The sequence below is a fragment of the Nelumbo nucifera genome, chromosome 7 (assembly GCF_055504915.1).
Source record: "Nelumbo nucifera cultivar China Antique chromosome 7, China Antique-T2T, whole genome shotgun sequence".
NCBI classification, from domain to species: Eukaryota; Viridiplantae; Streptophyta; class Magnoliopsida; order Proteales; family Nelumbonaceae; genus Nelumbo; species Nelumbo nucifera.
The window spans coordinates 15,367,972-15,395,079 of NC_142655.1; the positions used below are offsets into that span (position 1 = coordinate 15,367,972).

General features: G+C 41.2%; 1 protein-coding gene across 6 annotated transcripts in view; it reads left to right on the forward strand.

Moving 5' to 3' along the window:
* The window catches only part of LOC104607768 (plant/protein (DUF810)), a 156,969-nt gene that overhangs the window by 65,668 nt on the left and 64,193 nt on the right, over positions 1-27,108 (forward strand). For all 6 annotated transcript variants that reach the window (XM_088891194.1, XM_088891198.1, XM_088891197.1 and 3 more), the window contains 3 exons: positions 7,733-7,825; positions 13,934-14,005; positions 19,809-19,926. In XM_088891194.1, coding sequence (XP_088747320.1) covers positions 7,733-7,825; positions 13,934-14,005; positions 19,809-19,926 — 283 coding nt within the window. The remainder of the gene's footprint in view (positions 1-7,732; positions 7,826-13,933; positions 14,006-19,808; positions 19,927-27,108) is intronic.

The window sequence follows — 27,108 nt, forward strand, 5'->3', positions numbered from 1 at the left end:
TCATCTACCAACTCCCCTTGATTTGAGACAAGTCTAGAGTTTGGGTCCACCAGTGTTACAGCTAGTTTACACCCCAACATCCTTGTCTCTTCAAGTAAATCCAGTGTATACTTGCATTGTGATAGTGAGATCCCAGTGCTTGGTAGGCTAAACCCTACCATTCGACCAAAATATGGATAAGGGGTTTAATTAAGCACAAAGACTAAACTGTCCCCACTTAAGTATGGGACAGGAAGTCTTATTAAAACTGCCACATAAGCACATAACTTAAAGTGGCTGGAAAAGACTAATCTCCCCCTCATTCAGCTAACTCTAACACTCCCCCTCAAGCTGGTGAATATATGTCATATAATTCCAGCTTGTTACATATATAGTTCACTCTCCCTGAGTTTAAACCTTTTGAAAACAAATCTGCCCACTGATCACCTAAGCCCACATGTGCTGTGCTTATCTCTTCAATAAGGACTTTCTCCCTCACAAAGTGGCAATCAATCTCTATGTGCTTTGTTCTCTCATGAAAAACAGGATTAGACGAGATGTGAATTGCAGCTTGGTTATCACAGTACAATCTCATAGCTCTGTCCATTGTGAATCCAATTTCTTGTAGGAGGTTTCTCAGCCATACTAATTCACATGTAGTGTGTGCCATGGCTCTGTATTTGGCTTCAGCACTACTCCTTGCCACAACAGTTTGCTTCTTATTCTTCCATGTCACTAGATTGCCTCCAAGGAATGTGCAGTAATCTGTAGTTGATCTTCTATCTGACACTGAGCCTGCCCAATCTGCATCTGTATACCCAATTACCTCAAGTCTTCCTCCTGGTTTGTATAATATCCCACGGCCCGGAGCTCCCTTCAGGTACCTTACAATTCTAAGAACTGCATCCCAATGAGGTATCCGAGGGTTCTGCATAAATTGGCTCACCACATTGGCTACAAAGGAGATGTCTGGTCTTGTGATAGTCAAATAGTTATGCTTCCCCACTAACCGTCTATATCTTCCAAGATCATCAAATATTTCCCCTGTGTCACTGCTCAACTTAGCATTTGGTTCCATGGGAGTTTCAGCCAGTTTTGCACTTAACAGCCATGTTTCATCTAGCAGATCAAGACCATATTTTCTTTGGCACAGGTTTACACCTTGTTTTGATATGGCAATTTCTATACCTAAGAAATACTTCAACTTCCCAAGGTCTTTTGTTTGAAAATGGTTTTGCAGAAGGACCTTTAGTTTATCAATCCCCAATTTGTCACTGCCAGTTATGACAATATCATCCACATAGACCACTAATAAAATCTTTTCGGCTTCTAAATCATAGCTGAACACTGAGTGGCCAACCTGACATTGTTTCATTCCAAAGTTCTTCACCACTTCACTAAACTTCCCAAACCAAGCTTGAGGCGATTGTTTGAACCCATAAATTGCCTTTTTCAGTCTGCACAACTTACCATCCTCTCCCTGAGCAACAAACCCCGGTGGTTGCTCCATATATACCTCCTCCATAAGGTCACCATGAAGGAAGACATTTTTAATGTCAAGTTGAAACAAGGGCCAATCATACATAACTGTTAGGGAAATTAAGACACAGACGGAGCCAATCTTAGCTACGGGAGAGGTCTCCATATAGTTCACCCCATACAACTGTGAATAACCTTTAGCAACAAGTTTGGCCTTTAAATGCTCCACACTACCATCTGGCAAGTATTTAATAGTATACACCCATTTACAACGCACGACATGCTTACTGGGAGGAAGAGTAGTGAGTTCCCACGTTTGAGTATGTTGAAGGGCAGAGAGTTCCTCTTCCATTGCTTGATGCCACCCAAGTGAGGTAAGATCCTCCTAGACATTCTTAGGTATAGAAATAGATGACAACAGTGAAACAAACTGGTGATGTGAAGCAGAAAGGCGAGAGACTGAAACAGAATTGGAAATGGGATGGAGGGTACAACTACGTTTACCTTTCCGTAAAGCAATGGGAAGATCAAGTCTTGAAGGTTCTGGGATAGGAGCAACAATAGGATTCGTAGACAAGGTAGAAGCTGGAGTAGGAACCTGTGTCTATCGATGAGTATACATGTGCCAGATTGGTGGTCATTCAGTAGGAATTTGCACTGGAGGAGGTGAAGGGACAACCCCAACTGGAACAACCGCAACGAGATTACAGACTGGAAGAGGAAGAGGAAGCAAAGGTGGAGATACCAATACTTCAGGTCCTGAGAAGAAGGGGATAGACTCAGAAAAGGTGACATCAGGATAGACATAGAACTTCCGAGTAATGGGATTGTAACACTTATACCCTTTCTGGGTCCGAGAGTAGCCAAGAAAGACACACTTAATAGAGCGTGCATCCAACTTGTCTATCCCAGGACTCAGATTGTGAATAAAGCACACACAACCAAGGACCCGGGGTGTTAATGGAAAGGGAGACAAGGTGGGGAACAAAATAGAAAAGGGAGACCGACCATGAAGGATGGAGGAGGGCATCCGATTAATAAGGAAACAAGCAGTAAGCACAACATCCCTCCAAAATCGTTTAGGAACACTCATATGATGAAGAATAGACCGAGCAATTTCAAGGAGATGACGGTTCTTTCGTTCAGCCACCCCATTTTGTTGAGGAGTGGATGCACATGAAGTTTGATGAATGATGCCATGTTGTTCTAAATACTGTTGAAAGGAAGTAAGAAAGTATTCACGATCGTTATCTGAACGAAGAACTTTGATTGGAACACCAAATTGTGTACGTATTTCAACATGGAATTTTTAAAAAATGGAAAATAATTCACTCCTTTCCTTCATTAAATAAATCCATGTCATCCTTGAACAATCATCAATGAAACTGACAATATACTTGTAACCATTATAAGACTCTATTTTAATCGGACCCTAAACATCTGAATGAACTAAAGCAAAATGACTCAACATACGACTATCAACTCTAGGAATGAAGGGAACTCGATGGTGTTTCCCATACTGACATGATTCACACTGTAAAGACGACAAATGACTCAAAGACGGAATTAATATCTTGAGTTCCTTGAGAGATGGATGTCCTGGTCGACAATGCCATTGTAGAGGAGTGAGTGAAGTTTGAAGTGCAATTGACGATCCACCACCGTCAAGGTAATACAATCCACCGGCTTCATGCCCTCCCACCAATCTTCTTCCCCGTCTTGAGATCCTAAAAAACACAAAAGGAAGGGAAAAATGTAATAGAGCAATTAAGGGTCTTAGTTAATTTACTGACTGACATAAGATTGAATGGAAATTTAGGTACATATAGAACAAATGATAAAGAAAGAGAAGCCGTGTCAACATTACCAACACCACAGATGGGAGAAGAGGAACCGTTGGCAAGGGTAACAGTTTGAGATGTGGAAGTTTTAGAGAGGGAAGAGAACACACCTGGAGTCCCGGTCATGTGATCAGAGGATCCAGAGTCAATAATCCAGGAAGAGGGTTTGGATGCCAGACAAGCAATACCTAAGTGAGCAAGGGTGGCAGTTGTATGTTGTGAAGTAGCCTGAAGGAACCTCTCATACTCGTCGCATGGTACACTCATCATCTCCTTCCCAGCAACAGATGTAGATGTGGAAGATGTGAGATCTGGCTGTTGGTTATCACTACCATTAAACCCACCAACAACTGCCTGATTTGCCCATGTAGAAGGTGGGCCATGGAGATCATAACAAAAATTCACTGAATGTCCTTCCCTGCCACAGTGGGTACACTTCCTAGTAGAGGTACCTTTTCCTTTACCATGGCCTCCCCCTGAGTCTTGACCACCACCACGGCCAAATATGGAACCACCACGACCTCCTCGAGATCCATGTCCTCCCCCTCTTTTACCACGTCCACCTCCTTTGGCTACCACAAATCCCGATCTATTAGATGGTGTGATACTCTCTGTAGAACCCAAGGAGATCCTGCGGAGCCTTGCAAATACTTCCTCTAGGGTAGGATGAGTAGAGCTTCCCAAAATTTGGGCTCTAACTGGTTCGTACTCCGATTTCAGCCCCATTAAGAACCTAGTGACATCCAGTTCCTCCCTTTGTTGTTGCTGAACCTTAACACCCGGAGTTAGGGGATGATAGACATTTAGTTCATTTCTGATGTTTTTCATGCTGGCATAGTACTCTTTTAGGGTTTTACTCCCTTGTTGCAGATCAAAATACTCCTGATAGAGCTGATATACCCTCATAGTGTTATCCTGCCCAGAATAAAGTTTCTTGGCATGTTCCCATATGTCCTTAGCTGTATCTGAGAATATAAAGTTGGCACTAATTTTAGGTTCCATACTATTCCATAACTATGTCATGATTTGGGCATCTTCCTATTTCCAGTCATCAAACCCTGAAGAGTCAGCTGATGGTTTATCTTCCTTCACATGCTTCACTTTCCGCTTTGCCTTAAGAAAAACTTCCACTGACTTGGCCCATGGTACATAGTTCTCACCATTAAGTTTAATTGAAGTCATCTGCACACCTAGATAGTCAGAGGGAATCACCACACCAGGTTTCTGATCACTACAACCATCTCCAGTTGCTGCCATGATGCCCTCCCAATGTTACTTATAATCTGAATTCCCAGTCGCCAACTATGTACTGCTGTCAGGAGTTTGATGTTCCAGACACTACAGCAGTCCCCAAACACAGATTATAGGCTCACAACCAGTCACAATCAATCAGTCCCAAAAACACAGTTGTCTCAGACACTACAACAGTCCCCAAACACAGTTGAGAGGTACACAAACTTTTGTTTTTTGTTCACCCCACTTCTGATTTCACAAAACCATAAATCACACTAACATTAATTCAGCAACTCACTAACCACATACAAGCCCTCTTGAAGCTGCTCAATAGAGGTTGAGCATCACAAGCACCACCACACAACCATTGCTGTCATACATGGTACAGATCTGTCTGACCTTTTCAGAGGGCACTACAAGTCCAAAGAAAACATCAACTACTACCACTGCAGTAACTTGTCATTCAATTCAGGTAACTTGTGACCAACAAAGGCTTCAAAACAACCTACAGACCCACACAAAAGGGTCAAACGTACCCTTACACCATTCGGCCACTATAAACACAGCCTGTTCTTGGACTTTGTTCCAAGAACCAAGGCTACAAACAACCTAGTTCTCTAGGTTCTGATCAGTCCGAGCAGATTTTGAAGGCTTTCAACCCAGAAATACCAACAGCACAAAAAAAAAGGTAACCAACCTCTGATGGAGAATTTCAGTCGACCATCCACTTACTTCTGAAGTTGTTTTTCTTGAAAAACATTCATGTTCTGAGCAAAGGAAGAAGGACTGAAGTGTTATCAGACCTAGGTCGAATCTGTGTTCTCCATTTTCAGCCCAGAAAGAAGAGAAAAAATGAAGTCACGACCAGAGAGGAGCAAGGGAGGAGATTTAGAGAGCAACATCTTGCTCTGATACCATGTTTGTTCAGTAGCTACAGCAGTTCGAACTTGGTAGGCTAAACCCTACCATTCGACCATAATATGGATTAGGGGTTTAATTAAGTACAAAGACTAAACTGCCCCCACTTAATTATGGGACAAGAAGTCTTATTAGAACTGCCACCTAAGCACATAACTTAAAGTGGCTGGAAAAGACTAATCTACCCCTCATTCAGCTAACTCTAACACCAAGAAAATACCGCAGTTTACCTAGATCATTAGTGTAAATTCTCCCTTGCAAAAACATCTTTAACTTGCTGATACCTTGTGCGTCGCTCCTTGTTATCACAATATCATCCACATAGACCACAAGAATAATACTGCTGCATCTGAAATTTTACTATATTTAGTCCGACTAACATCTATATAAACCAAACTCAACAATTGCATCATTGAACTTATCAAACCAAGCTTGAGGTGATTGTTTAAGGTTTATACAACACCCTTTCAAACTTACAGATCATTCCCTTACACTCCCCCTGAGCAACAAACCCAAGTGCTTGTTCCATATAAATTTCTTCAATAAGATCACCATAAAGAAATGAATTTTTGACATCAAGTTGGTACAATGGCCAATGGTGAACTGAAGCCAATGAGATGATCACCCTCACTGATGCAATCTTAGCAACAGAGGAGAAGGTTTACTATTTATCTTTACTTAAATCTCCTGCTGCTGTGGTGGGAGAGATTGAAAGGTTAGAGAGAGAATTTCTGTGGAACGCTAGGGCTGAGAGAAAGAAGTTACACTTGGTTAAGTGGGAGCTGGTGTTCTGATCCAAAAAAGATGGGGGTTTAGGTGTGAAAAGGGTTGGAATCTTCAACAAAGCTTTATTGGGGAAGTGGGTTTGGAGGTTCGGAAAAGAAAGGGAGGCCCTTTGGAGGAGAGTGGTGGCTTGTAAGCATGGGGTGATGAACTTTTGATGGGATTCAAAGGAGGTGAGACACACGTATGGAGTTAGTGTATGGATAGGTATCATGAGTTTTAACTCCTTGATGATTCCTTTCTATACATGGAAAGTGGGATGTGGGTCGAGTATAAGGTTTTGGGAAGATGACTTGTCGGGGGTGGGGAAATTTTCTGAATTATGCCCAAGGTTATGTAATCTGAGTAAGAAAGGAGTGCCAATTTCAGATTGCTATGGAGTAGTAAATGGTGCTGTGCCTGTAGTTTGGAGGCCAAATCTCAGAAGACCCCTTTTTGATTGGGAGGTGGTGGAGTGCTTGGAGTTGCTGGCAAAACTTCAGGCGTTGGAGATCAATCCCTCAGTTACAGATGTCAGATTATGGAAAGAGTGTAAAGATGGAAAGTTTACTGTCAAGTCATTGTACTCGGCACTGATCAGAAATCGGGTGGAGGCTGATCCAGTTAGGGGTGTTTGGGGTAAGCCTGTACCACCAAGGGCTGAATCATTTGCTTGGTTGGTTGTGAGAGGTTGCATTATAACATAGGATAACTTGAAACTTAGAGGTCTGTAGTTTCCAAGTAGATGTGTGCTGTGTTGTGCTGGTGAGGAAGATGTGTCTCACATTTTGCTTCATTACAGTTTTTCATATCTAGTTTGGTCTTATTTCTTCAAGTTATTCAAGGTGGACAGGAGCCCTTTGGCTGATGTGGCTGAAAATTTCAGCTGTTGGCCAAGAATCCAAGGTGGAGTTAAAGTTAAGATCCTTTGGACATGTATTCCCTTTGCTGTTTGCTGGGAAATATGGAAGGAAAGAAATAGAAGGATCTTTGAGGAGAAAGAGAAAAGTATGGAAGAGTTGGTAGCTGTTATTAGTTCGACAGTTATTGGTCGGGTGCTTTTGCTTCCAGAGTTTCAAGGATTGCAGAAAAAAAGACTTTGGAGCTGATTTTTGGACTTCTCTGAATTCTTAATAGGAATGCTGAGATCTATTTTGATACTGAAATAGTGTTTTTTTTTTTGCTTTTTGTGGCCTTACATTACTGTAATCTGGTGGGGGTGACATCTTGTCACCTAATTATGATGTACTGTTTTTCCTTTTAGCAATAAAAAAATCAATGTCATAGGTCTGGATAAAACCTTTGGCTACTAAGTGGGCTTTAAGCCTCTCCACTGTCCCATACTCCCATCAGGCTGAAACATCAAATATAGACCCATCACAAGGAGCTTCAGAATGTCTATAGCTTTTTTCAGTCCTCTGTTAACATTGTTTACTAGCTTATATCTTTTACTATTTTTTTTGTTCCCTTTGTCAAATCATTTTCTTATGCTTTCTGACATGTTATTTTTTTCCTTTTAGATTGAAACTATTTCTGGAACATTGGTTCTACGTTGGGTAAATTCACAACTTGGAAGATTATTAGGATGGGTTGAACGAGCCATTCAACAAGAGGTAAATTTTTAAGGTTATTTACTATTCCATGTTTTGAAGATTGACTTTATTTGATCTGGAATCATGACAGATTTATTTCTAGCCTCTTCTGGTTGTTTACTTTATGTGGTTATGGAACAGCATTCTGCAGTCATTTCATACTTATAGATCAGCGAATTTTGCACACAGAGGAAAGGATAAAAGAAATATTTGTGTTTTGGAGCAGCTACAGTAATCCGAACCAGTGAAGAAGGAAGAAGAAGATGAGGAAGAAGACAAGAGAAAGAGAGAACAGGAGGGTTTAGTCGAAACTGATTAGTCTCACATTCAGTCGACCCCCTTATGTTTATTAGGTTCTAATTACACTTACAAAGACTAAACTGTCCTCACTTAAGTGTGGGGCAGAGTACTCTAATAAAACAGCCAAATAAGCAAAGTACTTAACTGACATGAGATTACTAAACTACCCCTATTCGGCTCACTCTAACACTCCCCCTCAAGCTGGAGAATATATGTCATTGAATCCCAGCTTGTTACATAGATGGTTCACTTTCCCTGAGTTTAGAGCTTTTGTAAACAAATCTGCCCATTGATCATTCGAGCCGACATGTTCTGTGTTTATCTCTCCAGCAATGGCCTTCTCCCTCACAAAGTGGCAATCAACCTCTATGTGCTTTGTTCTCTCATGAAATACATGATTGGATGAGATATGGAGTGCCGCTTGGTTGTCACAATACAGTCTCATAGGTTTATCCATGTGAAACCCAATTTCTTGTAGAAGATTCCTCAACCACACTAACTCACAGGTAGTATGTGCCATGGCCCTATACTCAGCTTCAGCACTACTTCTGGCCACAACCGTCTGCTTTTTACTCTTCCACGTCACAAGATTTCCTCCAAGAAATGTGCAATAGCCCGTAGTAGATCTTCTATCATTCGCTGAGCCTGCCTAGTCTGCATCTGTATACCCCACTACTTCAAGTTTTCCTCCTGGTTTATACAATAGTCCACGCCCTGGAGCTCCTTTCAGATACCTCACAATTCTAAGAATTGCATCCCAGTGAGGTATACGAGGGTTCTGCATGAATTGGCTCACCACACTGACTGCAAAGGATATGTCGGGTCTCGTGATAGTCAGATAGTTCAGCTTCCCCACTAGTTGTCTATACCTTCCAAGATCTTCAAATACTTCTCCTGTATCACTGCTCAACTTAACATTTGGTTCCATAGGGGTCTCAGCCGGTTTTGCACCTAACAGTCCTGTTTCTTCCAATAGATCAAGAACATATTTTCTTTGGCACAGATTTACACCTTGTTTTGACCTGGCAACCTCTATTCCCAAGAAATATTTCAATGTTCCAAGATCTTTTGTTTGGAAATGATTTTGCAGAAATACCTTTAATTTTCCAATCCCCAATTTATCACTGCCAGTAATGACAATATCATCCACATAGACCACTAATAGAATCTTCTCAACTTCTGAGTCATAGCTGAACACTGAGTGATCTACCTGGCACTGCTTCATTCCAAAACTCTTCACCACTTCACTGAACTTCCCAAACCAAGCACGCGGCGATTGTTTCAGCCCATAAATTGCCTTCTTCAATCTGCATACCTTACCATCCTCCCCCTGAGCAACAAACCCAGGTGGTTGCTCCATATATACCTCCTCCACAAGATCACCATGGAGAAATGCATTCTTTATATCAAGCTGAAATAGAGGCCAATCATACATAACTGCCAGGGAAATTAGTACACGAACAAAACCAATCTTAGCCATCGGAGAGAATGTCTCCATGTAGTCCCTTCCATACAACTGTGAGTAACCTTTAGCAACAAGTCTGGCCTTCAGACGCTCCACACTACCATCTGGCAAGTATTTCACAGTATACACCCATTTACATCCCACAACATGCTTACCAGGTGGGAGAGTAGTAAGTTCCCACGTTTGAGTATGTTGAAGAGCATAAAGTTCCTCCTCCATTGCCTGCCGCCAATCAGGTGAACTGAGAGCTTCTTGAACATTGTTAGGTATGGAAATAGAGGATAAAAGGGAAACAAACTGGCGAGGTGATGTAGAAAGATGAGATAATGAAACAAAATTGGAAATGGGATGGAGGGTAAAACTGCGTTTAGCTTTCCGTAAGGCAATGGGTAGGTCAAGGTCTGAAGGTTCAACAATAGGAGTAGGGGGACCGACCATGAAGGATGAAGGAGGGCATCCGATTAATGAGAAAACATGTAGTGAGTACAGCATCACTCCAAAAACGTTTAGGAACATTCATGTGGTGAAGAATAGACCGAGCAGTTTCAAGAAGCTGACGGTTCTTCCGTTCAGCTACCCCATTTTGTTGAGGGGTGTATGCACATGATGTATGATGGATAATGCCATGCTGTTCTAAATACTGTTGAAATGAAGTAAGAAAGTATTCACGACCATTATCTGAACGGAGAATTTTGATTGGAACACCAAATTGTGTGCGTATTTCAACATGGAATTTTTGAAAAATGGAAAACAATTCACTTCTTTTTTTCATTAAGTAAATCCATGTCATTCTTGAACAATCATCAATAAAGGAGACAAAATACTTGTACCCATTATAAGACTCTATTTTGATTGGACCCCAAACATCTGAATGAACCAAAGAAAAAGGACTCAACATACGACTCTCAACTCTTGGACTGAAGGACACACGACGATGTTTCCCAAACTGACATGACTCACATTGCAAAACTGACAGATGACTCAATGACGGGACCAAAATCTTTAGAGCCTTGAGAGATGGATGTCCCAGTCGGCATTGTCATTGTAGAGGAGTAAGTGAAGTCCGAAGAGCAATTGAAGATCCACCACTGTCAAGATAATACAGTCCACCAGCTTCATGCCCCCCACCAATCTTCTTCCCCGTCTTGAGATCCTGAAAAACACAAGTGGAAGGAAAGAAGGTATCATAACAGTTAAGAGCTTTGGTTATTTTACTAACAGACATAAGATTGAATGGAAACTTAGGGACATATAAAACAGATGATAAGGGCACAGAAGCCATGTCAACATTTCCAACACCACATATGGGAGATGAGGACCCATTGGTAAGTGTAACAGTTTGTGATGTGGAGGTTTCAGAAAGAGAGGAGAACACACCTGGAATCCCGGTCATTTGATCTGAGGCTCCGGAGTCAATAATCCTGGGAGAGGTTTTAGATGACATGCTAGCAATACCTGATTGGGTAAGTGTGGCAGTGGTATGCTGTGAAGTAGTTTGAAGGAACCGTTCATACTCATCACGCGGTACGCTCACCATTTCCCTCCCAGAGGTAGATGTAGATGTGGGAGGAGTTTGGTCAGCCGGTTTCCTGTCACTGATATCAACCTCACCTGCTACAGCATGATTAGATCATTTAGAGGGAGGGCCATGTAGATCATAATAGAAATTCACTGTGTGTCCCTCTCTACCACAATGAGTACATTTCCTTGTAGAGTTATTCTTCCCTTTGCCACGGCCTCCCCTTGAGTCACGACCACCCCGACTAATCATGGAACTGCCATGGCCTCCTTGGGGAGCATGACCTCCCCCTCTTGTACTATGTCCAACCCCTCTAGCTGTCGCAAGTGCTAATCTATCAGACTGTGTGGAGTTCTCTGTCTGTCCCAAAGAAATTCTACGGAGCCTTGAGAATACTTCCTCAAGTGTAGGAAGAGTAGAGCCCCGCCATATTTGGGCTCTAACTGGTTCATATTCCGACTTCAGCCCCACTAAAAATCTTGTAACATCTAGTTGCTCCCTTTGCTGTTGCTGAACTTTAATATCTGGAGTAAGGGGGTGATAGACATTGAGTTCATTCCTTATATTCTTCATGCTGGCATAGTACTCTTCTAGTGTTTTGGTTCCTTGTTGTAAATCAAAATACTCCTGATAAAGCTGATACACTCTTGTTGTGTTATCTTGTCCAGAATATAGCTTCTTAGCATGCTCCCATATATCCTTAGCCGTATCAAGGAACATGAAGTTGGCACCAATTTTGGGTTCCATACTATTCCACAGCCAAGTCATGATTTGAGCATCTTCTTGCTCTCCATCATCAAACCCTAGAGAGTCCTCCGTTGGGTTCTCATCTCTTACATGCTTTACTTTCTTCTTTGCCTTGAGAAACACTTCCACTAATTTAGCCCATGGAACATAGTTCTCCCAATTCAGCTTAATTGAGGTCATTTGTACCCCTAGGTAGTCGGAGGAAATTACCACATTAGGTTTTTGATCATTGTAGCCATCTCCTATTGCTGCCATTGTACTCTTTCACAGTTGCCTCTAACCTTACTTCTCAGCTACAAGCTGATTGATGTTGTTCACAGTTTGATACTTCAGCACCTATTGCAGCCCCTAAACACAATAGTGGGAACACACACTTGTTCTTCTTCACACTACTGCTGACTTCACACACCTACGACCCACATAAGCATCACAAGCACCACAACACAATAGTAGGCCCTCTTACAACCATTCAATAAAAAAAAATTGTGCATCACAAGCACCACAACACAGTCAAACTGCTACACCCAGTTCAGATTTGTTTAACACACTTAAGAGGGCATTACACGACCACAAGAAGCTTGGCAAGGTCACTGCATTCCACCTTACACCACTCGGCCACCTACAACAGCCCTAACACCATTCGGCTACTGCACACACAGCCCTTTGAGAGTATCAGCCAACCATTCACTGCTGAAATCACCTTCCTTGATGAAGAAAACTGTGCGCAGCAGAGAGCAACGAGCTGTGATGTCTCAGACCTATGGCGAACCAGCTCTCTCCATTAACTAACCAGAAACGAAGAAGAGGGTGTCACGAACACAGCTGAGATGCTTTGCATGCGGAAGCAGGTCAGAAAGCTTGCTCTGATACCATGTTTTGGAGCAGCTACAGTAATCCGAACCAGTGAAGAAGGAAGAAGAAGATGAGGAAGAAGACAAGAGAAAGAGAGAACAGGAGGGTTTAGTCGAAACTGATTAGTCTCACATTCAGTCGACCCCCTTATGTTTATTAGGTTCTAATTACACTTACAAAGACTAAACTGCCCTCACTTAAGTGTGGGGCAGAGTACTCTAATAAAACAGCCACATAAGCAAAGTACTTAACTGACATGAGATTACTAAACTACTCCTATTCGGCTCACTCTAACAATTTGTTTCAATTTTTTGATAACTTGTATAAAATGCAAAAAGAATGGGGAAGCCATTTGATTTAAAGGAGCTTTAGGTTGGTATGTTGATATCTGATAATGACCTGCTGTTAATTTTAGATTAAGTGTAGAAAAAGACAGAAAACTTTGAGGGAGAAGAAAGGATTGTAGAGGAGAAAGGGAAGTTGCAAGGACTTCTACAAGAAGACACCAATAAGAAAAGTTCGAATACCATCTGAAGAGGTTTTGTTAAAGCTTAAATTTGTTGGTAGCAGTATTGGGAATCCGGGGCTCCAGGCCCATCAAGGACTCCTTATGGGTGATGATTATGGCGGTTATGGAAGGAGTACGAAGGGAAAAGAAGATGAATATCACCACGTTAATTATTAAAGTAGATTTAAGGGTGGTGATTAGGTAGTTGCAGGATGTTGAGACTGCTCTATACTTATTCAAATGATTTAAAGAAGTTTAAATGGCTGACTAGAAGAATGGATGTGAAACCTCAATGGGTAAAAAGGAAAGCAAATAGCATGGATGACACTAGCCATGCAAGGGGTGGGAAGAAATTGATTGTTTTTGGGCACTGTTGTAAGAAAGCGAAAAAGATGAGAGATAAGAGTACTTATCCATCTATATGCTATTATTGTAATTGATAAAATTTCTGGTTATTGTTAAAAAAGTAGAGGGGACAAGAACTTTAGCTCTTTTTGAAATAAACTACAATGATACAAGAAAAAAGCATTTAATCATGCAACCATCTTATCCAGTATCTCTTTGTCTTGGATTCTTTGTGTTAGTGCTTTTTCATCATACAAATCTTCCTAGCACTAAACATTTCTAGTAAGCAATAATTGTTCAGGCGCCTTGCATCTCTCCCTGAAAAAAATAATAAATAAATATCAATTCCTGCAGTGATATTTTAGTCTAATATTTTTGTAAATCCTTTTATAGAGATGGGATCCTGTATCACCTCAACAACGGCATGGGAGTTCAATTGTTGAAGTCTACAGGATTGTGGAAGAGGTGTGCATTCTCTTCCTTTACTGTTGTATCTATTATAATTACGTGAACTGTTGTTGTTATTTTTATTATTCGTGTTAATACTACCACAATTTCTATTGCTACTGTTTTTTCTTGCATTGTAAATTCCACGTAGTTTTCCTTTAAAGTAGAATTATTTATTTTCTCCCTTTATTCTTTTTTCAATATCCTTGATATTCATATTCATATGAATAGCCATTTTTTGGGATTGGTAACAGATCAAAGCAGTTTTACTAAAAATCAATAAAACTACAGCAGGAAGCAACTGTCCTACTTTGTAGAGGTTACATCAGAACTGACCATATTCAATCCCAATGTTGAGCCTGACAGATGCCCATACAAAAAGTCTTTGCTTATCCCATTGGTCAGTGGATCAGCTAATGCATTCTAACCCACCTGAATATGGTGTTCAATATGAGGGATAGAAATTACCTCTCTGAATGACAATAAATCCATCCTCTAACAAGTTTTAGAAGACGAACTAGGATTGAATTACCTCCCATTTGCCGAGGCTATTCCATTAGCACTTCACCATCATGATTTCTGAATATTCCTATCCCTTGGGCACTTTGATTCCTGAACAACAAATATCAAAGTTGAGTTTTATGATGGTTTACAGAGAAACTGGTCTGTGGGATGGATACACTTCCTAGTTGATGAGGCAAGCTTATTAATCCAAATCCTCTATGTGTTGTTGGTGGTATTGCATAATCCTTGATCAATTCCTTCATTTCCTTGTTCTAACCCAGTAAGTCACTCTTTCCATAATTAAGTTAATCAATGCTTCTATGGTTTTACTCATTGAAAATCATGTCATTCATGCATCCCATATAGACAAAAGGACTATTTAATACCATTTTCATTTTACCATCCTGATTTTTGAATCTTCATATCTTTGATTCCCTTTACAACTAATCTATGGCACTATCGATCTATTCTCCGGAACTTTTTGTGTTGTTTCTCTTCTCCTCTCACTCCTCTTTGTTCCTATGGCAGTGTTTTCTTGGTAAACACACAACAGGATTTCAGAATAGTGAGAGAAGAGAGAAGGGAAAAGAGAGAAAAGAGAAAAAAGGTTTTGGAGAGAAAAACATCAGCTGGTGGCGCCAACCTTTTTGATATTTATATTAGGGCGACCATTCAAATAATAAAACAATGTAAAATTACATATGTGCCCTTGTGGCTCTAAACTAAAGTAAGACTAGCTTATTCAACACTCCCCCTCAAGTTGGGACATAGATATCAATCATGCCTAACTTGTCATATAAGTCATCGTGGCACAAGTGATGTAAGCCTTTTGTAAATATATCTGCAAGTTGCTCCTTAGAACTAACATATGGAGTGCATATTTCACCATTAACAATTTTCTCTCTGATAAAGTGTTTGTCAACCTCAATATGTTTAGTTCTATCATGAAGAACTGGGTTGGTTGCAATGTTGATGGCAGCCTTGTTATCACAATACAAGGACATCGGGCTATCAACTGGAAAACCCAGTTCTCTCAACAAATTCTTTATCCACATGGCTTCAACCACTCCATGGGACATTTCTTTATATTCAGCTTCAGCACTAGACCTAGCCACCACACTTTGTTTCTTGCTTCTCCATGCAACTAGGTTTCCTCCACAAAAGAACAATATCCACAAGTGGACTTTCTGTCATCATTGATGCAGCCCAGTCGGCATCTATATACGCTTCAATCTTCAAATGCCCATTCTTCTGGAATAGCAAACCAGCTCTTGGAAACTCCTTTAGATATCTGGGGATTCTCTCAGCTTCCTCTAAGTGTATGGTCGTAGGAGCATGCATGAATTGATTAAGAACACCTACATCATAAGCAATGTCTGGCCGGGTCATGGACAAATACCTGAGCCTTCCCACAAGTCTCTGGAATTGCTTTACATCCTTGATAACTTCACCACAACAATCACCCAGTCTGTGATTTGGATCAATGGGAGAGTCAGTTGGCTTAACCCCTAGTTTTTCTCAATCCTGTAATAGATGTAGGATGTATTTCCTTTAAGAAAGGAATATCCCCTTTTGTGAGTGGGCCACTTCAATTCCAAGGAAATACTGTAGGGGACCTAAATCCTTCACCTCAAATTGAGTGGCTAAGAGATCCTTTAGCCTCTAAATTTCAACTTTCTAGTCACTTGTGATCACTATGTCATCAACATACACTATTGTTGAAGGCATTTTTTTAATCCAAATAATATTTAAATAAATTAGAATGTGGGTTGGCTAGTTTGCTAGCCAAATCATTAAAATTATAAAAAAGTATCCCGTATGGGAGTTCCCCATCTTAAGTGGGGAGTTCTCTCCCTTTAAGTGGGGAGTTCCCTCTCTTTAAGTGGGAGGGACAGGTGTCCTTCACCTAGGAGGAGGGGGTACTTACATAACCACTCCATTCCCTTTTTAAGCTCCTTAAGGGGAAGCTAGAAGGACACACAGAGAGACTCTTCAGAGAAATTTTCACAAGAGATTCTTAAGAAAAGCAAAGATAAGGAGAGAAGAAAAGAGAAGTGCTCAAGGGAAGGCAAGGAAGGAAAAGGCTCACTAATACAGGTAGAAAAAAGGAAAGTCCTCTCTGTGAATGCTTCCTATTTATGTCTTCTGCTACGTATCCTTCTTTCTCTCTCTTTTGTTTTTAATTTTGAGAAAGGAAATAGAGGGGAATAAACCATCTACAACCAGGTCCCAATCCAGATTAGCAGCAGGAGAGAAAAGAAATCTAATGGAGTTCATCTTGGCAACAGGGGCAAAAGTTTCTGCATAATCAACTCCGTACACTTGAGTAAACCCCTTTGCCACTAAGCGAGCTTTATACCTCTCCACCATTCCATCAGCCCTATGCTTGACAGTGAACACCCATTTACATCCAACTGGAACCTTTCCTTTAGGAAGATCAACAAGTTCCCATGTGCCACTTTTATGAAGGGCATTAATTTCTTCCTTCATGGCATTTGTCCATTTAGGTACTGAAAGAGCTTCTGCCACATTCTTGGGGATAGGGACACTGCCAATAGAGGTAAGGAAAGCACGAAATGAGGGTGAAATGTTCTCATAGGAAACAAAGTTGGAAATGGGATGTTTAGTGGTGCACAATCTAACACCTTTCCTGTGAGATCTGGAAACAAAAGTCCAGAATGATTTTGGTAAAAGCAGGGGATAAAAACATAGCCTTCTTTCATGCTTATGCCAATGCAAGGAGGGGAAATCTCTTCTCAAGAATTCAGGTGGAAGGGGAAATGATAACTTGGTTGGAAATTCAGGAGAATAAGGAGAGGGATAAAACTTGGAGATTTAACACCAACAAATTTGTATGAAAATTCAGCAATCTGGATTGAGAGAGAGTGGTTTAGAGGAAATCAAAGAAGCTCTAAAAGGCATCGTTGGGGACAAAGCACCAGGTCCAGATGGATTTAATTTTACTTTCATCAAGGCTGTTTGGGAGTGACTTGAGAAAGATTTTGGGCAAATGTTCAAGGAGTTTCATAGAGAGAAGATGGTGAATGCTATCTTCATTTCTCTAATTCCTAAGAAGGAAGGAGCAGTGAAGTTGAAGGAATTTAGGCCTATAAGCTTGATCATCAGCCCGTACAAGCTGTTAAGGTTCTTTCCAAGAGATTGAGATGTGTGCTTCATGAGGTGGTTGGTGAAGCTCAAATGGCTTTTGTAAAGGGGAGGCAGATGATGGATGGGGTCCTTGTGGCTAGTGAATGCATTGGCTTGGCTCCCGTCTGAGGATTGGTAGACCAGGTCTGATTTGCAAGATTGATTTTGAGAAGGCTCATGATCATGTGGAATGGGGTTTCTTAGAAGAAATACAAAGCTTGATGGGGTTTGGGGAGAAGTGGAGGGCTTGGATGCTTGCATGTGTGTCTACTGTTTCCTTTTCAATATTGCTGAATGGAATCTCTTCAGAGTTCTTTCAGGCTTCTAGGGGCTTGAGGCAAGGAGATCCTGTGTCTCCTTTGCTGTTTGTTATGTTGATGGAGACATTGAGCTTACTTCTAGAGAGAAGTGGTCAAGTGGGCTTAATTGAGGGTTTTAAGGTTGGAAGAGATGGACCTTGCATTACTCATCTGCAGTTTGCAGATGATACTCTAATTTTTTTTTTGGGTGCAAAGGTGGAACAACTGATGAATCTGAGGTCTATGTTGGCAAACTTCGAGATGTTAACAGGTCTGAAGATTAACCTTGGAATGCAGAACTTGTGAGCTCCCTTTCACATATTTGGGAGTGCCGATTAGTGGTGCAATGAAGTCAGTGAATTTGTGGAAACCACTTTTGGAGAGAATTGATAGAAGGCTAGATGGGTGGAAAGCCAAATATCTTTCTGGGGGGGGAGTGATACTAATTAGAAGTGTTCTATCAAGTCTTCCAACATATTACCTGTCTCTTCTGAAAATTCCATCTACGGTGGCTGAAAGGATTGAGAAGCTCCAAAGGGAATTTCTGTCGGAGGGTGTGGGTGGGAGAGGAGGGGGCAAGAAATTTCATTTAGTGAGCTGCGATAAGGCATGCTTACCAAAGGAGAAAGGAGGGCTTGGGATAAGGAGAGAGAATTTTTAACAGGGCAACACTGGGGAAATGGTTGTGAAGGTTTTGTTTGAGAGTTATGCCCGAGGCTATACAGATTAATAGAGGCTGAAATTGATAACAGTGACTGTTATGAAAGAAGGGAAGACCAGATGATTTGGAGCCCGGAATTCAGGAGGCTTCTGCAGGACAGGGAAGTTGAAGAATGTATCTTGCTCTTAGAAAAACTAGAGGGTGTAAAACCTGCATTTCAGCAGAGAGACAAGCTCTGGTGGAAGGAGTGCAAGAATGGCAAATTCACAGTTAAGTCATGTTATATGGCTCTCAGCAGATCTATCTCAGTCTCAAGTCATATTAAGGGCATTTGGGGAAATCCAGTGCCTCCAAGAGTTGAGGCTCTGGCCTGGCTGGTAGCCATGGACAGTGTCTTGACAGATGATCATCTGAAATCCAGAGGTTTTAGCATGGCTAGCAGATGCTGTGTGTGAGGGTCAGGAAGAAAATGCTACTCACTTGTTCATATCATGTTTGGGGTCTCAGGCTTTCACCCAACTTCAACAGCAGAGATTTTCTCTACTTGGCCCAGGCTGAGTGGGAGTAAGAAGGTGAACATGTTATGGAGTTGTATCCCATTTGCAATTTGCTGGAACATTTGGAAGGAGAGGAACAGAAGGATTTTCGAAGACAAAGCATGCAGCATGGACAAGATGGTTGGAACTGTGGGTAGATCAGTGGTAGATTAGTTGCTTATTCTTCCAGAGTTCAGTCAGATAGAAAAAGAAGACTTTGGTTTTAGGTTAGGAGAGGTCCTGGATTATCAGATATGTTATGTGGAGAATGTTCTCTAATCTGAAATTTGGTCTTTGTACTTTGGTGATGATTTGCCACCTCCTGTTGTAACTTCTTTTTTCTTTTAAATAAAGTTTTTATTTTTACTTATCAAAAATGAAGGATCTGGAATGAGTGTCGTTGTCTCAAACGTCAGTCTCAGATAACTTAGTACAGACTCAACCATCCATAGAGAAAGCCGTACTTCATTCTATTTGTAGCATGTTAGAAATCAATAGACTACAAGGAATTTAGATCTACTGAAAACTTATATCATTTTTTTTGCAGGTTCTGCGTTTCACAATACTGTTACATATTATATGGAAAATTTATTACCATTTACTTTTATCAATAGAATTGTGAAGACTTAGAGCAGCATTCTTATACTTAAGTTGCAACTATTTATTTTTTACAGACAGTTGATCAATTTTTTGCTCTTAAAGTTCCAATGAGGCCTGGAGAGTTGAACAGTCTGTTCCGAGGCATTGATAATGCATTTCAAGTTTACACAAATCATGTCACTGATAAGTTAGGTGAGTCTGATATGTTCAAAACATCTTAATTGTCTGTATGTTCCTGCCTATAAAAGTGGGGTATATTTTTCCTTCTCTAAAACACAATATATGTCTGATCATGAATGAATATCTTTTCGTTTGTAGCATTGGAAATAAAATTCAAAGTAGAAATAATCATGGTTTTTTTGTCAGGTATCCTAAGAGACCATGGTTTCTATTAATTTCTATATCCTTCTCTATATAATAACTCTGACTAGTTATGTTATGTGTGGGGAAACTGCTTTTGTTAGATATTTTATTTATTTATTCCTTAAATGCAAAGGAGGATATCTTGTTTTAAGGAGTGCACAAGGAATATGAGGAATCCTGCTTGTCATCATCCCAGAAGTGACTTGGGTGCTAGTTCTTTCTGATTGAGAAGATCAGGAAATTATACATGGCGTGATTTTACTAGTAGGAAACTGAGGTGTTTGATGCTGAATGGCTGAAAATGGGCTTGGTGGGTTGGACTTTGTGAAAGAATACATTTTTTTCCTTCTGTAACTCTTGTGCAAGGAACTATCTGTTTAACAGCAAAAGCAATTAAATACCACACCCAATTCTTCTTGAAGGGAGTGACAATCAAAAGGCTCTGCACCATTCTCTCAAGCTCAATTATACCTCTCAAATATAATAATATCACTAACAAACAGACAGAACCACTCTACCTTTCAGAGGGTACTGATAGCCTCCAATCTATCACGATTTTCAACCTGTAAGACATCTTTTTTTTTTCTTAATAACACACTGGTTTACCATCCTTCCACTTGTTCCTGCATTGGTGCAAGCAGTGTACTGTCATTACTCCCTAGGGGTGAGGACATTCCTCCCTAATCTTGGTGCTCTGTGTTTTGTTTTTCTCAATCAGTAACATATCTAATTTTATCTAAATTATAGAGAGTGAAATATATAGAGAATTACTGAGTCCTTTTAATTGACTAGCATTTGCTAAAAAGAGCTAAACTTATCTGGAGGTGATTTAGAGAAGCAGCCCTTTGGAGTATTTGGGGGGAAAGAAAAGGAAGAAACTTTGAAAGCAAGGAGTTAGTAGAAGTGCTCTTGGAGAACATCATTAAGACAGTGCATTGGGTATTGAGGAGTAAAGAGTATGAAGGACTCTTCTTTGATGATGTATGGATAGGATAGAATGTGGTGGCAAGGACCTCAAGTAGAAAGAGCAAGAGAGCTGACTTGTGGACTATAAAAACGGTAACTGACAAACTGAACTTTGATAGTTGTAGTGTAGGGCCCCCCAAGCCATCAGACACAGGGTGTCATTATAGATAATCAAGGAAATGTTAAGATGAAATGAAATTCTTGGGTTCTCTAGGTGTTGGAAACTCTCTAAGAGCAGAAACTATGCTCTCATTCAAGAACTAATTTGGCCTGCTATTTTGGTGTCCCCAACTTGGTGGTGGAAGAGGACTCTAAAGTAGCAATCAGCTATACTAAGACAGAAGATCAGTGAAGTTAAAAATTCTGATATCCTGAAAAGGCTTATTCAGATAGATACCTAGAGTAGCTAATGGATTAGTTGGTGGGCTTTCAAGGATGGGGTTAACAAGAATAGTCTTGCTTGAAGATCACCAGGGCTAGGGATTGATAAATTTGTAATATTTCCGATCTGTATTTGTTTCAGCCAGCAGTTACTGTTGTCATTATATTGTCATCTCTACATTGATTTGATGTAAGAGAAGCTTTATCTCCTTAATAAAACTGTTAGTGTTATTGATAAAAAAGGGCTAGCATTTACTATTCCACCTAAACACCTTGGGAAGTCACCTCCCTATCAAAGGTACGATCTATAGCCCATTGTATATGGAGGTTGGTTGTATTCTGTTGTAAGGCTTACTTAATTGTTACTTTATAGCTGCTGTTAGTATGCTGTCGTTCAGTTACTTGTTTTTTCTTTTTCTTATTATTTTGATTCTAGGATGTGCCGCCAGGGGCATACTTGTAATTTCTGATTCTTTTATGAAGTTAATATATATAGAAAACTGGCGGCAGCCAGAAGATGACTTTTTCCTCTCAACCGTACCTCTCTCTTCCTTTTCTCTCTCTCTCTCTCTCTCCCCCGATCTCCACGAATCATCACATGGTATCAGAGCAGTTTTTCTGGGTTGAAATAGACCTACGATCCCTCCTGCCCACTCTTTAAAAGTTTTTGGACGTGGTAGTTCTGTGGAAACCCTAGCAGTTTTCTGGCGGCAGTTTTTGGGAAAACCCTAGCAGTTTTTTCTGGCGGCAGCTTCTGTGATTTCTTTTTCTTGGTCGTAATACCAAGAAAACCCTAGTCGGAGAAGGGCGATGCTGGTGCAGACTCCTCTGTTCGATGCTGTGAAGTCAAGTTCAGATTAGCACCTTCGTACAAGTGCTGAACAGGTGTGTTTTTTGTTTCAGTTTGTCTCAGCCTTCTTTGGCTGATGGTGTGTAGGGCTCATGCCTTGGTTATATAGTTATTTGTTTGGACGTTGGATGGTTAGGCTGTGTGAACTGCAGTCAGACTGATTGTAATGTCTGTATTGGCGGTGCTGAACCGATTACCGGACTGGTTTAATGACTGGTTGTGTTGACTGAACCCTTTGTTCTCAGCAGTATTTTTTGTTCTCTTGCTCACATTCTAGGAGTGAACTCCCTGAGGGTTGGTATTCTGATTGTGGCTGCTGTGTTGTTGGGTGGTGTTTGGATTGTTTTTCAGTAGTATTCGATGGCAAGTCATGAATTAAATTCATCGGGGGCTACACCAACCCGCAGCACAGCGGGTATGGGAGGTGAAAACATGGTTTTTCCCATGCCAATTACCCCTTTAAACGGTCTGAACTACCTGGAGTGGGCTAAGAGTGTAAAACTCTATGTAACGGCAAGGGGTAAAGCTGGTTACATCAATGGAAGGGTGAAAGAACCCAAGGGTGAGACGGCTGAACATGATAGGTGGGACCAAAAAAACAGTATGGTGATGTCTTGGCTCCTCGCAGCCAGGGAAACCGTAGCTTGTCTTCATACTATTCAGCCCTTACCTCCATATGGAAGGAATTGGACCATTATCGGGCCATAGAGTAGAAGCACGATGATGATGCTAAGGCCTACAGGAAACTGGTCTCTCAGCAACGGGTGTTTGCTTTCTTGTTGGGACTGAACCCTGCATATGAACCATTGAGGGTGTAGATCCTAGGAAGCAAAGAGTTGCCTACGGTTCACGAGGTATACTCCCTTGTTCAATCTGAAGAAAGTAGGCGGAATGTGATGGTTACAGCTGAGGGGGAGCAACAAGTTGCTTTGGCTGCAATGAATAATAACTCCATGGGAAAGAAAAGTGACCCTAAGAAGGCGGATGATAAAGATAAGCTGTTCTGTACCCACTGTCAGCGTTCACGACATACACGTGATAGTTGTTGGGACATCCACGGGAAACCCAAGTGGGCAGAAAAGAATCAAGAACTGGGTAAAGATCAAGGTCAAGGTCATCAGAAGAAAATGAGCACAGCACATGTGGCAACCCAAGATGCTCAAGTTGCCGGTAGTACCCGGGACCACCCTAATAAGTCTGACCCCAAGGAGGATATAATGAATTCCTTCAGAGAGCACCTGTAATCTAATGGTAGGGCTTTGCGGCAAATGGACAGCTCAGTCACTAGTACTCCCTCTACTTCATTTGCATCTACTTCGGGTAATATGGCTTCTGCATTCCATGTCACTCCTACAGATTCCCCTTGGATCATTGACTCAGGGGCCTCAAACCACATGATCGGTAAGCCTAACTTGTTTCAGTCTTATAGCCTTTTGTCAGGAAGGGTAGAGTGAGACTTGCAGATGGTTCTTTTTCTTCCATTGCAGGCCAAGGATCAATATCCCTTCCCCATGGCCTTAACCTGAATTGTGTATTGCATGTCCCTCAGCTTCCTATAAATTTGCTTTCAATTAGTAGCACTACAAGCTCCTTGAACTGCAGTGTGACATTTTTTGCTGACTCATGTGTTTTTCAGGATCTAACTTCTGGGAGGACGATTGGTAGAGGAAGCCTAGTGGATGGTCTCTACATTCTCGACAACAAAGCTGGTCTCTCGGTGTCATCCTCAGAGTCGCATAGTCAGTCCAATAAGAGTCAAATTTTTTTGTGGCATAGTCGTTTAGGTCATGCTTCTTTCGAAATAATAAAATCCTTGTTTCCAGTTTTATTTAAGTCATGTTCAGTGTCAGATTTCATGTGTCAAACGTGTCAGTTGAGCAAACAATGTAGAACAACTTTTCACTCAAGTAATAAAAGATCAAATGTTCCTTTTCATGTTGTGTATTTTGATGTATGGGGGCCTACAAATGTAATCTCTGAGGGCGGATATAAGTACTTTATTACGTTGATCGATGATTACTCTCGCTATACATGGGTAATTCCTATGCGTAGCAGAGACGAAGTTCCAAAGATAGTGAAAGACTTCCAGAGGATGGTGTTTACGCAGTTCCATGTTGAAATACAGATCTTCCAATCTGATAATGCAAATGAATACTTCTATGGGGAGCTCAATGAGTTCTTTGCCTCCCATGGATCTATTCATAGGAGCTCATGCGCCAGAACACCACAATAAAATGGTGTTGCAGAAAGGAAAAACAGACACCTTCTTGAGGTAGCCCGCGGGATGATGTTACACATGAATGTCCCAAAAAGGTTTTGGGTGGGTGCTATACTTGCAGCTGCATTTGTCATCAACCGCATGCCCTCCAGAGTTCTGAACTACATGTTCCCTCATCAGTTATTGTACCCTTAGTCTCCTTTATTTTCCATCCCCATGAGAGTCTTTGGTTGTCGGGCCTTTGTCCATGATTTGTCTCCATCCCGAGGTAAGTTAGACCCTCGGTCCATTCCTTGTGTCTTTCTGGGGTACCCCTCCTCTCAAAAAGGGTATCGGTGCTTTGATTCAGTTAGTCATAAATTTTTTGTGTCTATGGATGTGTCCTTCTTTGAGTCCGAGCCATTCTTCCCTCCTCAGGGGGAGAGTCGTAGTGTGGAAGAGGAGAATCTGGTTCAGGTATCTCTTCCTTATATTCTGGACCCTACTCCCTTCCATGTCTTCCAACATATACGTCGGAGAGATCAGTGGTGTGATAGAGATATGGAGCAGCCAAACACTGAGCAACTGACATCATTAGACTCCCAAGAGGTAAGTTCACCCCTTACCCTACTCCTACTGTGGATGACCTTGACATTCCTTTTTCCCAATGAAAGGGAGTCAGGTCTTGCGCTACCAAACACCCCATTACCCACTTTGTCTCCTATGACCACATTTCCCCCTCGTAACGAGCCTTCCTATCGGTAGTTGATTGCATCCCTGTTCCCAAGAATGTTGCAGAAGCGTTAAAATGCCCCGAATGGGTAGATGCCATGAAGGAGGAGATTAATGCCCTCCACAAAAATCAGACTTGGGAATTGGTGGATCTTCCAAAGGGGAAAGACCCCGTGGGGTGCAAATGGGTGTTCATGGTTAAGCACAAGGCAGATGGAACAATTGAAAGGTATAAAGCAAGATTAGTAGCCAAAGGTACACACAAATATACGGGGTTGACTATGATGAGACTTTTGCCCTAGTGGCTAAGATGAACTCAATTAGGGTTCTCCTGTCCTTAGCTGCTAATCTTAACTGGGAATTGCATCAACTAGACATAAAGAATGCTTTCTTGAATGGTGACTTAGAAGAAGAAGTATACATGGTTCAACCCCCTGGATTCTGTGCCAAGGGGAGTGAAAATAAGGTGTGCAAGTTGCGAAAGTCTCTCTATGGCTTAAAACAGTCTCCCAGAGCCTGGTTCAATAAGTTTCACATGGCAGTTCAAGAGATGGGCTTCAAACAATGTTAGTCTGATCATACACTTTTTGTGAAGAGATGTTAGGAACAGGTTGCTGTATTGATAGTGTATGTAGACGATATCATCATTACAGGAAGTTGGAGCTTAGAGATACAGAACTTGAAACAATTCCTTGCATCTAAATTCGAAGTGAAAGATCTAGGCCTCCTGAAGTATTTCCTTGGGATTGAAGTTGCCCGCTCAGAAAAGGGTATCTTTGTCTCTCAAAGGAAATACACCCTTGATCTATTACGGGATACAGGTAAATTAGGTGCAAGGCCGGAAGATACTCCTATGGATGCGGACCACAAGCTAGGTGACTGTGTTGGTGAACCTCTGAAAGATGTGAAACAATTCCAAAGGTTAGTGGGAAAGCTGATTTATCTGCCCATGACCCGTCTAGACATTGCCTATTCCGTTGGGGTCCTGAGCCAGTTTATGCACTCTCCTAAGAAACCACACATGGAGGCAGCAGAGAGAGTCCTTAGATACTTGAAGAAATATCCAAGAATAGGCCTACTATTCAGTAAACACAATCACTTAAAGGTGGAAGTCTTTACAGATGCTGATTGGGCAGGAGCTGTGGATGATAGAAAGTCCACTAGTGGGTATTGCACATTTGTGGGAGGAAATCTGGTGACCTGGAAAAGTAAGAAGCAAAGTGTGGTAGCAAGGTCAAGTGCTGAAGCTGAATGTAGAGCTATGCTGAAGTCCTTTAGCTAAAGAATCTTCTAGGGGAGCTTGGAGTTGTTGTTCATAGTCCTATGTCCCTTTACTGTGACAACAAGGCTGCAATAAACATCGCCAGCAACCCGGTCCTACATGAGAGGACCAAGCAGATTGAGGTGGATAAACGCTACATAAGGGAAAAACTGGAAAAAAGGGAAATTTGCATTCCTTATGTCAACTCCAAGGAACAACTTGCTGATGTCCTTACAAAGGGGCTTCCATGCTCGCGGCACAATGAGTTATGTGACAAGCTGGGCATGATAGACATATTCAGCCCAACTTGAGGGGGAGTGTTGTAAGGCTTACTTAGTTGTTACTTTATAGCTGTTGTTAATAGGTTGTCGGTCAGTTACTTGTTTTTTCTTTTTCTTATTATTTTGGTTCTAGGATGTGCCACCAGGGGCATACTTGTAATTTCTGATTCTTTTATGAAGTTAATATAAATAGAAAACTGGCGGCAGCCAGAAGATGACTTTTTCCTCTCAACCGTACCTCTCTCTCTTTCTCTCCCCCGATCTCCATGAATCATCACATATTCTATTAGATGTACTAGATTGTACTTTATTTGTGCAATCCTTCTGAACTAAGTTGTAAATA